We start from the raw sequence: 14,368 nt of genomic DNA, 5'->3' as shown, positions 1-14,368 counted from the left end.
CGCAGCACGGGGAGTCTTCCCTCTGCGCTGAGTTTTCTCTCCCCTTCCCCCCCTCCCCCAAAGCCTCCTTCCACCCAGCTCCAGCTCCAGCTCCGCTGCCCTTCCCGCCCGGCGGCGGCGGCGGCGGCGACCCCCGCGCGCTCCGCGGGGCCGCGCAGGCGCCAGGCCCAACCGCCGCCCCCGGCCCGGCCCGGCGGCTCCTCGCTCCGGCGCTGCGCAGCGTCCGCCCTCACCTGCCGGCGGCGCTGCTGCCGCTCCGGGCGCCTCGTGCTGGGGCGGGGGAAAGGGGAGAGAGGGAGGGAGGGGGGAGGGGAGGAAGGAAAACCGGGCCGGGCCAGGCCGGGCGGGCGGGGCGGGGCGGGGCAGGACGCGGCGGCGGGGCCCGTCTCCAGGTTTATTTCCTTCCTCCTCCGGTACCAGCTGGAGCCGGAAGTACTTGGCCGGAAGTACGGCTGACGGTGGCCCCGCTGAGGACATGCCGTAAGGCTCGCCTCTCTAGCCCACGGCACACCTGTCTATGGTCGCTCCCCCGCCAAGCGGTAACCCTAGCAACAACATCCGGGGCCACCGCGCCTCACTCCCCCCCCCCGCCCCGCCACGTGTGCCCCCCCGCCCATCTCCCCCCCGTCAACACCGCCCTCTCTGCCGGGTTCCGCCCGCGGCTCGGTCCTGCCTGTATTTTTATTTTTCGCCCCAGCGGCGGCCGGGGCGGCAGCTCGGCGCTGTAAGGGGCGCTGCGCACCGCCGGCAAGATGCTCTTAGCGCCTGTTGGTGTCGGGCAGGGAAGGGGGATGACCACCTGGGGCGTGTAAATCCCCCCAAAACCCAGAAATCAGCTACACTTTCAGTGTGCCTGCAGGCAGACTCGTCACTGCAGCTGCAGCCTCCCTTTTTCACTCGTTCTTCCACTTGCGTACGAGGAGACTTCCCCACAGTCATCTCCGAGGCACCCTGCTAGGCCTCGCCGAGCGCTGGATGCGCGTCTCGGCTTCGAAGCCCTTTTCCCCTGCCCGGGCGTTCGCGGAGTTAAGATTGACCGTGCTGGTAGTGACGCGCCGGCGGCTGTGCCAAGGGCGATGCCTGCGACAGCGGGATGCTTCGGTCTAATTAAAGCCGCTGGCATCCCGGAGCGGCACTCGCAAGGCAACGCGGGGCACCATGGCGGCGGCTGCGGGGAGCTCTGCGCCGCTGCCCACAGGAAGGAAAAAAAAAAGCATTTCTATCGAGGAGAAGATTGACATAATAAGCGCGGTGGAGAGCGGCAAGAAAAAGGCAGACGTGGCAGCGAAGTATGGCATAAAGAAGAATTCGCTGTCTTCGATTTTGAAGAACAAAGACAAAGTTTTGGAAGCCTTCGAATCTCTGGGGTTTGATCCTAAAAGGAAAAGGCTGCGGACTGCTTTCCACACCGATCTGGAGGAGGCGTTAATGAAGTGGTACAGGATCGCTCAGTGCCTGAACGTGCCCGTAAATGGTCCTATGCTGCGCCTCAAAGCTAACGACTTTGCCCAGAAACTCGGCCACGGTGATTTTAAGTGCAGTAACGGCTGGCTTGATCGTTTCAAGTCAAGGTATGGGTTAGTGCTCAGAGCGCGGCCGGCAGGAGCAGCTGCGACTGCCGCAGTGGATGCTTTGACTCTTTGGTACCAAAATGTTCTTCCTTACTATTTGAATGACTACCAGCCAAAAAACGTGTTTAATGTAAAGGAGACTGGACTGTTGTATCAGATGTTACCTAATAACACATTTTCATTTAAAGGGGAAACCTGTTCTGTTGGTAAGCTGAGCCGAGAGCAAATAACCGTTGTGGTTGGCACGAATATGGATGGCTCCGAGAAGCTTCCTTTGCTCGTTATAGGGAAAAACAGAAGTCCACGCTGTTTCAAAGATGTGAAGTCGCTGCCTGTGGACTATGAAGCAAACGATATGGCCTGGATGACTCCAGAAGTGTTTGAACAGTGGGTGCGTAAACTTGATGGAAGATTTCAAGCACAGCAGCGACGAGTAGTTATTTTTGTTGATCCCCTCCCGGCTCACTCAGAGGTAAAGAACCTGAAGGCTGTTGAATTAGTGTTCTTTCCTCCAGACGCTTCCTCATGTATAGCTATGAAACAAGGGGTTATCAGAAGCTTGAAAGTTAAATACAGGCACTGTCTTATCAAGAGATTTGTTGACTGCGTAGTAGATAATAAAGAGTTTATGTTAACTCTTCTTGATGCAGTGGAGATGTTGCACCTGTGTTGGAGGAAAGTAGCACCAGAGACTATTGTTAAAAGTTACAAGGAAGCAGGATTCAAGTTAGAAACTGAGGAAAATGATAATAATGACGCAGAGTTTGAAAGTGATTTTGACTTGATTGCACATGCACTGGCAGCCGGAGTAGAGTTTCCGGAAGGTTTATCTTTGGAGGAATGTGAAGCTCTGGATGAAGGTTTGGCAACTTGTGACGTGCCCACAAGTAATGAAAGGATGTTTCAAAGTGCCGAAGAAAGCACTTCAGATAAAGCTGGGACATTTGTTGATGATGAAGGTGATGATGAAGGTGATGGATCTCTGGCAGCCAAACAGCCTTTGCCATCAAAAAATGAGGCTCTGAGTGCTTTAGATACCCTTCGAAGGTTTCTCAGGAGTCAAGATGTGAATGATTCCCTTCATAATTCCCTAGCTGACCTGGAGGATTTTATTCAACACATAGCATGTGAATAAATATTGTTAACAAAACATGTAATTGAAAAAAGGAGTTATTTAAGCAAACACAAATATGGCAGCTTATAATAAGTGTTGCTGCAAAGTTTTCTAGTATGTCTTGCTCAGGTGCCAAGCTGTACATAATAAATGAAATTTGAAATTATGAAAAAGGGCTGTGAACTGAAGTCTTCCAAAAATTAGGAGGAAAGAAAATAAACTTTCAGGTGGAGAGAGGAAATAACTTGAACTTTAATATGGTGACTGTAGTAGGTACAACAGACACAAAAATAATTCTTACAAGTTCTTCTGTGCACTCTGGGTGGACTGGTGCCCACTTGGAAATCTGTGTCCATGGAGAGGTTAGCACTTCTTCAACATGGATATTCACTAATATCTTTGGTATTATTTAACAGTAGAACAGTAAATATTTATGAGCTTGGTGCTACACAAAAAATTGAATAACACAGAAAATTGACACTTGAGTCCTGAGAACCAAGGGCCTTTTTTAAAGTAGAATTTTCTTGTACTTGTTCAACAATCTTGGCCATAGGTTTTTCTTAAGTGATGAACAGCAGAAAGTTAGCAGCTTTGAATGTGTTTTGTTTTCTTAAAGCTGCTCCTGTGTGGATATACATGAGTGGCATAATTATTTATCAGTCAAAAGACAAGCAAAACTTTACTTGTTCTTTGAAGGATTATTTTCCCAAAATGGGTCAAGAAGGAAGGTCATGCTTCTCCCTTCCAGCGTTTTTGACATTTGGATTTCTTTAGGCCTTTCTGTTCAACTGTATGTATTTCTGCAGTAAAATCTGCCCTTGAAAACTTACTAAGATCTTGCTGTATTTACTGTAGTTAGTAATAAAACAAAGTACTTAAACCTGTCTTCATACCTGTGCAGTGCTGTATAGCATGGAGACTTTGCTGTAGGATTCTATGCACCAGTGCAGTTTACTATTACAGACACCATTAGCAGGGGGGTTGCCGGTATTATTGCAGTTTGAATGAAGTAAATCATAGTACATTCACAAGCCTTCAAGCATGTGTTTCAATCAGTGTAATCATACCATAGCCAAAAATCTGAATACATATGAGGCCTACTGTTGGTGACTTTTTTTTCAAAACCTTATACATTTTAGCCTCTTTTAAATATTTTCCATATCTACCAATTTTAGCTTTTCAAAAGTTAGAGATGTTCATTTTTCTAATTTAGAGGGAGAATAAAATGTTTTATGGAAGCCCTTTAGGAAATCTGTATAATAAAAGTATCCATTATGGGGCTGAGCTGTGAGAAACAAGCTCTTGCTTATTTGAATGTTTAATTTTCAAAAAATGGCTTGGCTAAAGCTTTGTTTACTTTCCTGGTGGAGGACAGTTTATCAGTTTGCTTTTCAGAAAACATTGTATCAAAATATTGTAAGAAAGTGAAAATACACATTTTTTATGTGAGAAAATTCCTATGGCTAAAGTGTATGAATGTTTTACTAGACTCTCTAAAAAAATTATCTTGTGGTTTCCTATTATAAAATATCTAATGTGAATTCCATCCAGAACATATTCTGATGAGATGCCTCTGTTGAAATTCAAATAAATAAAGCCCTACCCAGAGATTTATAGATTCTGTGAAAGAGGTATTCCCCTCCATTATCTAACTATTTTGTTAAAATACAGGTACAAACTTTTTTAAATTCAGAAGTTGTGTCAGGAAACAATCACTAAATGTCACTTGCTTGAATACTTTAAATTGAGCTTTTTTTTTTTCCTTCGCTAAGCTTATTTTAAGTTTGTATAAATCCCATAGAACCCTGTGGATAATTTTACTCCACAAATCTTACGATTCAAAGCCCATATTTTTCTACTCAGCAGTTTCTCTTGCTAAAGGTAAATTTAGGGAAAAGTAAAGTAGTGTGTCCCTGTTTCTATTATCCATATGGTAGATTCCTATGTTCTTTAAGATTGGACTCTACGTGGACCTGCTCAGCCTGGGATCCTGAGGAGACGCTGTGTTTCCTTCTAAGGGAATTCAGAGTGTGAAGTGCTGATCTCATGAGAAAGGCTTGCCTAAGTGAGCAGCAAACCTTAGTTAAGCAAGGGTTTAATCTCCAAGATCTGTTGTCTTTGCGTGGTGCAGCTTCCAAGACCAGGAGATCTGACATAACCTAGTTAGCTGATGACTAAGGAATTTAATTCTTGGATATTTACTGAGTGCTGTAATACTCACTCATGGAAATAAAAGGGAGAATATTCTAACTGGGGCAGGACTTTGAAGGTGAATTGTGGAACTTGCTTTATAAAACAAACAAATGAGTTGGCAAGATTCCTTTTCAGAATATATGACTTTCTTTCTAGCCTCTTTCTTTCTGAGAAGGCAAGCTAAAATGCACTCACTAAAATAATTTTTTAGGCCATCCACTTTGTATTCTAACACGATAGCTTTCAAAATTATTTAGGAGTCCAAATATTTCTTGTCACTTGGATTTTGTTCATATTTATTGTTGAATACAGAATTTGAGAACCATCTTCGAAGCTTGATGCTGCTTCAGGTGTCCGTCCATAGGTGAAATGGAGACTCCTTAGATCCTAAGTGCTAACAGTGAAGGAGAATGTGGTAGTGTTAGTAATTTTAGTCTGCGTACACCATCTGAGCTGGAGATTGCTTGATACTGTTCAGGTAAACCTTCAAGACATTGGTTCTTGTAGTCTGTGGTGGCATCTGTTAGAGACAGAAGAGGAGGGACATTGCTTTAGACTGCACATATTTAAAATAAGAATCTTTTCTACAAAAGGCAGGTTAGTACGGTGGTCATTTCCTTTAATACTTCAGATGTTATTTTGAACAACTGTGTGGTTTTTTTCCTGTACCCTTCCCTACTTCCTCCTATAGTTAGATAAGAATTATGTACTTTAGCTTCAAGTCAGTGAGGTCACTTTCTGTATCCCAAAGTTACTTCTGGAAGTATGAACTGAAAATATGAAGCCTTAAGAATAAAAGTAACTTCCAAACAAGGCCAAAAAGGAAAAAAGAAAAGTGCACTTGATTTAATCAAAAACAACCTCAGAGAGTTATTCTTGAAACCAGTAATATGTAAAATTAAGTATTCTTTTCAAAATAATATCTGCATTGGAAAATGTTAATAAAAATTACATTATTTGCAATTTTATTTTTGTGTTACAATTGTGTATGGCTCTGGATACCTTTCAGATCTATAAAACTACATCTCCTTTTAAAACCATTGCTCAAAGGAAGGTTATTCACCTCAAAGAGTAATAGGAAATTACTTTATCAAGTTTTTGCGCATTTAAGCAAAAACAGAAGAAAGGGGGCAGTAAATGATTTATAAGACAGCAATCCACATGTTCCTGCACCCAAAATCTGTGACACTTTGATAGCTAAGAAATTTGGAGGAAGTAAATAAGTAGGCATTTTTTCATTATTTATTGGGTAAATCTTGAGAATCATATTCTCAAATGTCTGTAGTCTGTAGTTATTTTAAATTTAAAAAACACTATACGACTTTGTTAGCTATTATACTTACAGTAAAAAATATCAGTTGTATGTAAGTATTAATTTTATTTAATTTCACATCATTTTCGTTTATTCTCTCTACAGCCCTGGAAAGTATGTTGGTTCAGGTAGCCAACCAATTTTTTAATGAACATTAAGTACAAATTTAGTCAAATTTAACTATAAGGTTTTTATAAATGTAATTTAAACAGTAATATTAAAATATTACTAAATTGCCTTCAAGTTTTTTTTTATGGTTGCATTCATTGAAATGGTAGAAGTAAATATTGGCCTACTCAACAATTAAATAAAAGGTGTGTGATGATGGGGCAACCATGACATACAATTATGGTTTGACATTATTTTCTTCTATTAATATATAAAAAAAAAAAATCTGTTACCTGTTATTTGTAGGAGGCAATTGTTAAAGGAGCACTTTGCAAATTTTTCATTAGGAGTTGAATAACGGTATCACAGGAGAAGAGTTTTTATATTTAAAGAAGTAAGTCAGTATTTTTATCTAGATATTTTAAGATGCCTATCTGGGGGTTTTCTCTCTTAAAATCTGAATCAAAATCAGTCAATTCTTTATCAGTTCGTAGGCAAACTGTTCTAACTGGAAGTCTTGCAATGCGATGAGTGACACTCTACTTTTTGCTCATATGTTCACTAACAATAGAAAAATCCTTGCAACAAATGAAAAGATAACAATTTAATATTTGACAGCCTGTTTTTACACCCAGCTTTTGTATTGCTAAAGCTGTGTTGTACAGAGATATGATTACTCTTTACTGATATAATTACACTGTGATATAACCACATAATTTCTATATGAGATTACTAGTTCTAATACAGCTCATTGCCCTTCTTGCTGGTACAGTTACTCCATTTGAGATGTATTTTCTCTCTTAAAACAGTAGCTGTTTAACTGTGTCATTCTAGTTAAAAATCATAAAACTTTGGGGTTAAGGCAGAGTTTTAAAGCAAGTAGTGTGTGGCTAGCTTTTTCATAACTTTGTCACCACTGCTCTCTGGGTGTAATGGAGAAGTATAGATTACAAATTACTGTGATCAGTAGAGTGAACAAATACCACATTGAATTCTCAGATCTGTTGAGTGAGAAGATGCCATATTTACCACAATTTAAAACCACAATAATGTCTTTTACAATATTTTGGCTGGAGGCCATGTCTTCCTAAGCTTTCATGCCATCCTTCTTCCTGCTCAACTTTTCAGCCCATTTGAATAATCTTGAGGGGAAAAAACCAAGTGGCTATGCATATCGCTATATATCTATGCAAATTGCCAGCCTGTGCACAAGTCATCAGCCGCATGGTCAGGGAGGTAAACTTCAAGATTGCTTTGCATCCTCCACTTTTTCTGGAGTTTGCCTTGCTTTGTACGCCTATTTGAGCATTTGGTTATAACCATCAGGGTAGTTGACCTACCCCGCTCTCATCTTTCCGAGCAAATGTGGATGGGACAGTACCTCATGGGAGATGCCAAAATGAGACACCTTTCACAAGGTTATGGTTGCCTGATTGAAAACTCTGCAGGACCTGGCCACGTCGATAGAGGTGTCCCAGGAGGATGAGCCTTGGCTGTCCACCCTATGGCAAAGCTGAAGAGCTCTGCACCCTGAATGTGTTCTTGCCAAACGCTCGCTATTCAAGGAAGGTTATTTCAACTTCTGGTAACTAGTGCTTGGACTTCTCGCTTGAATTCATCCTCATCCCCGAGGGATGTGCTGTGGGGCTGCCACTGGGCTGTGCACATGGAGACAACTTACTGAAGCCACTGCTTTTCTTGGAGCCGGATTGGTGATTCATACTTCTAAGCTGTGTAAATGATTGAGTGCGGTCCCCCAAACGATATTTTTGATATTCGTGATTAAAGCAAAAATTTTGTGCCGTTCCTCTTCCACCTTTTTTCATCCATTGTCTTCTATTATTTTATGTTCACTGGTATCCTGCTAATTCCAGTGTTAATGTTAGGATCTTCAGAACAATCTTCTGACAAGCACCTTTTCTCCCTACTCTCCCTATTTCTAATATTATCTTTTGCAGATGATATTTTTGAAACATCTCATGTGTCAGCTAGTCTTGGTACACATGCACATGATCTCAGGCCCTCACTTCTGCATTGCTGTAGTTAGTAGCCTTCCCAAATCCTTGCTTCATTTAAGCCAGAACATTTAGGATGTCCATATTTCTTTTTGTCTCTTCATTCATTGTGTTTTTCCTATCTGGTATTTCCATCCAACTCTGCTAAATGCTTTAGAAATAGGTCTAAACTAATCCTGTCAGCAACTCTGTGATTTAGATTAGTTTTACCTTCATTTTATAGATGAAGAAACGAAGGCCTGGAGAGCTGTGATTTTTCCAGCAGTCGCCCAGGATGTCTGAGAGAATTGCTAATAAAACACATAATCTTCTTTCTCTCCTCTCAGCTGTCTCATTTTTTTCCTTCTGTCAGTGGTTCCTTCTAATCTGTATTTTTGTGATTCTCAATTTGACATTTAATATCTTCATCTAAACTATTCCTTTTTCTGTTTCATCTCTTACCCTTATATGCCCATATAGCATTCTCGCCACAATTCCCCGCTACATTTCTATTTCTAAATATCACACATGTAACCTTGGTTCTTTGGATCTTTCCTCCCTTCTCTTTTACTGGCCCCATCTATTGCTTGAACTACATTTCAAAGCCTTTTTTTCCCCTTCTTTAAGTGATTTGATGTTGATTTCTCCTCTTCAAAAGCAAGTATTTAATTCTTTCTGGAGACAACCAGTTGCTGACTTTCTCTTTTTACTTGGTGTGTCTCCATGATACCCTCAGATCAAAGATTAAGTATTAATAAAAAGCATGTTATTTTCCCTAAACTTACCTTTTGCATTGTTTTCTCCCATTCTTTTGGCTAGCAGACTTTCCTTTGTTCAAGCCTTTCTTTTGTGCTCCTGATCACCATCATGAATACAATTCATTTTTTACATTTGTAAAAACATAAAGCCACAAACAAAACCTGCACAAGGAGAGAGCTTTGGGATATTTGTTTACATAGTTAACAATGTTACGATTTTTGCATAAATAAATCAGACTGAAAGCCAGCTCAGACATTAGCTGGTTTTTATCAAGGCTTTTTATCTGAGTTTAAAGTTGTTGTTATTTTTCACTCTGTGATTTATTTTATTTCAACAGCTGCTTGTAAGGCTTCAGCAATTTGTCCCTGTTTGCCTTTGTAGCCAGTCCATGCTGCCTAAGAGTCTTGGAGAAAAGCAGGTAGATCATAAAAAGAAGGAGTCAAAAGGCTTAGGCTTGGTCCTCTGAAATTCCCTGCAGGAGACTGAGGGAAACCTATAACTCAGGTTGAAGAGAACTTTTTATTCAAAATCAATATTCAGAGTCCTCTGAAAGTCCATATCCAGACGCAAATTAGCCGCAAAAATTGATGCGACAGATAATGCCAGAGGATATGCAAATCCAGGATGGCAAAAGGGGCTTCCAAGAAACGGCCACCCACAACTCGGCTCCATTTCGGAATTACTTGGCACAAGGTTTCTTGCGCAGAGCTAAGGAGACAAGCTCTAGGTAACCGTCATGTCACTGCACTGCCCAGGGCTCTTTACGTTCAGTAAGCAAACAGAAATTTGCCTAGAGACAAAGCAAGGCTGAAACCAGATTTCTTTGTAAGAGTAATATTTCTGTATATTCTAGAGCTTGCAGGAAGAGTTGGATGTTCTTGAAAACTGGCGTGACATTTCAGACATCACTGAAAGATGCTTTGTAGTATAGATTTAGGATCTCTTAGTCAAGGAGACACTTATTAAGTGCAATTCCCAACAACAAACTGTTCTTGAAAGGCTGGCTTGACCGATGTCAGATTTACAACTCTGAAAAGGTGGCAAAAAGCATGACATGTACATTTAGTGCATGGCACAGACAAAAATTACAGAGCTAGATAGCGTGGGGTGTATGAGTGAGTACCAATTCTAGCAGAGACGCAGGCCACCCTTGTGAGAGCTAAGCATGATCAGGCTCGGTGCATGTATGGCAAAAGCAGGAGCAGACACAGCACACGCTGTAGCCTTGCAACAGCAAGATAGAGAAGATCAGAACTGGCAGACGGAGAAAGCTAAGGGCGCTCAACTTCATCTGAGCATTGAATGACTGTTAAGGGCTGCCCTATACCCTGTTGGAAGTACTTTTCATGCATGCCCCATTACCACCCCAGTTTTCAAAAAGCAAAGGAAATTCTTTCATGAACTGAAAGGGATTCAAGATTTGGTAATTTCTTGCCAGTTTGGCAATTTCACACTTCATAGTCTTGCAGCACGTGGAAGTTGGCAGCAGAAACCAGATACAGCGTAACTACAAAAGGTAAAGCTAAAGTAAATGCATAACAAAGGCTGTACGTCACATTCTCACCTGGCCTCAAATCAGCCCATGTGGAATTAGGAGCATTACTACAAGGAGCCTCCTGCTGTCTCATCCTACAGCCCCTTCAAAGACTTCTCAAAATCCAACTTAATGCTATCAACTTGCCCACTACTGCTAACAGAAGAGTGTTCAGCAAACTTAATGCTTGGATAGTTAGGAACCATCTTGCAATTGCATCTTAAATATTCATAGCTAGATAGCAACCAAGAGGCATTAGGAAAATAGTAGAACTTGATCATCCCCTAACAAAACCTACCACTGCCTATATGCGTCCGTAATTCACATGTGAGATTCCAAACCTGTATTCCTACTTAAATGCCTGCATTCACAGTGGTCTCTTGAGTACTAGTAGTGGGCTGGCAGGTATCATCTTGGACAATGATATTATATGAAATTTACACTCATATAAGCTTCCTAAGGGATTATTTAGAATGAGATTAGGAAGCTTTATACAGTTACAGTTTCCTTAGTATTTCTTCATCCTCTCACCTCATCTCAAACAGGGAAGAACATAGTGGCTTGCACCGGTGCGGTCATCGCAGTGGCTAGCATGATTGTTTTGAACTGCCTTCTTTGGGGGGAACTCCACAAGTATTTGCAAGTATATTAGTCTGCAAGTATTAGGAGGAAATGCTGCAATGTATGGAAAACAGCCCTTATACTCCAACCAATGGGAGGTATAGCTGCTGCTCTGCCTCCGAAGTGGGTTGAGCCAGGCTCTTACAAGGATGCTGACTCCTGAGGCAAGGCACATATTTGTGAGATTATATCTTCAAAAAGCAGAAATGCAGGTACTAGTTTGTTTTTAATCACTCATCCTGCCCTCTGCTTCCTGTCTGCCATTCCAGCTCCTGGGAGATTAAACCTCCCAGCAGCTGCCTGCCCGATCCGATCAGTCTGCTGGTTCAGAAACCTGAGACTGTCCCAGGCCGTCCACCCAACCGATGTACAGGCTTTAAATATCTCCTATACTTGGCAGGCATCTTTTTGCTTTTTTGAGTACCAGATATTTGCATTCTCTGAAGACATTTACAGCTCTAATGGAAAAAGAATGAGTTGTGGACCTCAAATGAACTCTATGTTCCTCCCTTTGGGTGGGTATAGAATTGTAAGAATTTATACCAAGCAGAGATCTGCCCTTACTGACTTCCAAGGCATCTCAGCTCCTCTGAGACTCAGACTACGTGTGGACTGACCTAGGTATGTACGGTAGGAGACTCATAAAACACCACAAGCACTCAGAATCAAAATGGATTAACTGCGAAATTATACGTTCACTTCCAGTAAGCCTTTATTTCCTTATATAATCCTATCTACAATTCTTTCCATCATGGCTTTCATTACCAGACATTAACACTGACCTCTTTTACTCTTGATGCATTTGCCTGTAACTGGATGAATGCCAGTTCTAGCAGACTTTTTGTATTGCTTACCTCGTACACAAGACGCACACAAGCATAAAAACAGTACATGCTGACAGTAGATCAGCCTGCAGTGAACAGCACATAGGCAATTTAGCAGAATTTCACGCCGAGGAAGTTCTTACTTCACGGCAGGTTCAGCGTATCCACACTTTGCCACAGGTGTGATATGGCATGGATACGTACATGCTTCCAGCTCAGGGTGCAAAAGGAATGAAGGGTTACACACCCCACCTCGGTCTGTATCATGCTTTGGGGATATATACTTGGGCTGCTAGCACATCCTGAAGTATCTTACACTATTACAGCTCTCTACACCAACCAAAAAAAGTACTAAAAAGGTATGCCTGCTTGCACTGCTGACACAGAGACCAGCCAAAACCTAGATCTATCTGAAAATGAACTGCATCTCACCTAACTCAATTGTTTTGAAAGGATTTCTCTCCATACCACACTCGAGCAGGAGGAAGAGGACATAGGCAGGTACTTATATTTTGGCAAACTCAACACCTACACAGTTTATACAAGTTATTCAGCTTTCACTAAAAGACATTTTGGTAAGGGCAGCACTTGCACAGCTTACACAGTCAAAGTCTTAAGGTTTTACAAAGAGACAGCAACACAGCAAGTTAACTATGAAACCATTCTGTATATTCAGACAAAATGAATGGACACATAAACTTACTTTAACAATGTAATAAACAGGCATTTTTTCTCAAAAGGCATGAAGAAAGGTACGTCTCAGAAATAAACAAAAATGAAGTAGCAAAAAGACACAACGGAAAATTTCTGATTTTTTCAGGTAGTCTCGCAGCACTACAGTCACTTATATTCAACCACAAGCTGGATTTAAATGCAGGGTGCTGAAAAGTGGTACTTTGTGCCATAACTCCACCCCAACATAGCCCTTCCTGGATTGTGACCAACGACATTCTGGATGTGTAAAATATCATTAAAAATACTGTTGCCTACATGAAGACCCTGGTCAGTGATTAAATATATCACGTGCTGGGACAGGACAATGTTTTCAGAGAAGTAAGAGTTGTAAGCAAGATACTATTTGCATGGTCCAATGAAAAGGAGGGCCAAGAACATGACTGTAAAGGTTTCAGAGTGGCACCTGAACGATTTCAGATACCACTGAAGTTCACAAGTTGCTGAAATAGTGTCATTGACGTTGTGAAGACTGTAGACCACTTGTAGAGTTACTAATCCGTATGCTTATACCACCACACTGACAGACAGGTGTCATATGTAGCACCTGTGATGGCCAAACCAGTATTTACAGTATAGCACCATAAAAAATTTTTAAAAATCCCGTTTCAAAAATGTATTTAGGTCCCTTTCAGAATAACCATACATGCTTAGTGTGCTTCAGTCCTGTTGTTTCCACTGGCCTAAAACACAGGACAGAAGTGCTGTGTTTCAGGAATACAGACACTTTTTTACACAAGTGCGTAAAGTTAAAAAAACCCACATGCTTGTAATGCAGACTGAAAGATGTCCAAACAGCCTTAATTTAGCCTCCTTTTTGTATATACATTAGAATATAGAATACTGCACTTTTTTTTCCTTTAATGTGTCTCTGTTTTTCTGCTGGACACTGTCTCTTTGATTCCATCGGGACTATTTATATCCTTGCATATATGCACAAATTTTGCAGAGCTGGACTAAGACCAGACTGGAAGCTTCCTCCTTGATTTCAAAAGACTGCTCATAATACTAGAACAGAATGGGGCTCTTGGAGTTAGATCCCTTAAAGATATTTAAATGACTAAGCAAGAAAATACACTTTTTCAAAAGTATCTAGGAGCCCAATTTATCCCAGATCAGATACCCATACTCTTGAAAGAAGTAAATGCTTATTTGCACCTCTAGGTATCTAAGTACCTTTAAAAAATATGATCTTTAATGTTTCTTTATAGCCTGGACTCTATATTAGCTGTATTTATGAAATAAATACAGTAATTACAATGAAAATATGCAAAGGAAAGAGTAAAGAGCATTTCAATTCAAGGATACAGAAAGGAACTTGGGAGGATCAAATGAGAGCTGCCGCAGCCTAAAAAAGGATCAAGCAACATTTAAGCAATATTATTTTAGGACATCAAAGTTTATCTTCAGATCCTTAAGGTGTGGCTGGAAAAATCTTACTACTCACATTACAGTTTGTATGTGCTGCTGCATTTTGTATGGTTGAGCATTACTGTAAGAATGTGATTTTAACAGATTTTATTCTTTTCTCATTAATCATTCACAGCTGAGAAATTAAATCTTTGCAACAGTCAGTTGAAGCACACTGGAAGTAAAAATAAGAAGG

General features: G+C 41.1%; 2 protein-coding genes across 6 annotated transcripts in view; one reads left to right on the top strand and one right to left on the bottom strand.

Annotated features, from left to right (window-relative positions):
* ARFIP1 (ADP ribosylation factor interacting protein 1) overlaps positions 1 to 492 on the bottom strand; it is a 46,788-nt gene extending 46,296 nt beyond the window's left edge. For 4 of the 5 annotated variants that reach the window (XM_026104945.2, XM_026104947.2, XM_026104946.2 and 1 more), the window contains exon 1: positions 234 to 492. In XM_026104945.2, the coding sequence (XP_025960730.2) occupies positions 234 to 477 (244 nt within the window). In that variant the 5' untranslated portion in view covers positions 478 to 492. The remainder of the gene's footprint in view (positions 1 to 233) is intronic. The other variant, XM_026104949.2, reaches the window with a different exon arrangement.
* Positions 493 to 546: 54 nt separating this feature from the next.
* On the top strand, positions 547 to 5,846 carry TIGD4 (tigger transposable element derived 4). The gene has a single exon (XM_026104969.2). The coding sequence runs from the start codon at positions 1,159 to 1,161 to the stop codon at positions 2,704 to 2,706; it is 1,548 nt and encodes a 515-aa protein (XP_025960754.2). The 5' UTR covers positions 547 to 1,158; the 3' UTR covers positions 2,707 to 5,846.
* The last annotated feature ends 8,522 nt before the right edge of the window (positions 5,847 to 14,368 follow it).

The sequence above is a fragment of the Dromaius novaehollandiae genome, chromosome 4 (genome assembly GCF_036370855.1).
Source record: "Dromaius novaehollandiae isolate bDroNov1 chromosome 4, bDroNov1.hap1, whole genome shotgun sequence".
Lineage (NCBI taxonomy): Eukaryota > Metazoa > Chordata > Aves > Casuariiformes > Dromaiidae > Dromaius > Dromaius novaehollandiae.
Note: the sequence above shows the minus strand (reverse complement) of the source record. Positions and strands in the feature narration are given on the sequence as shown.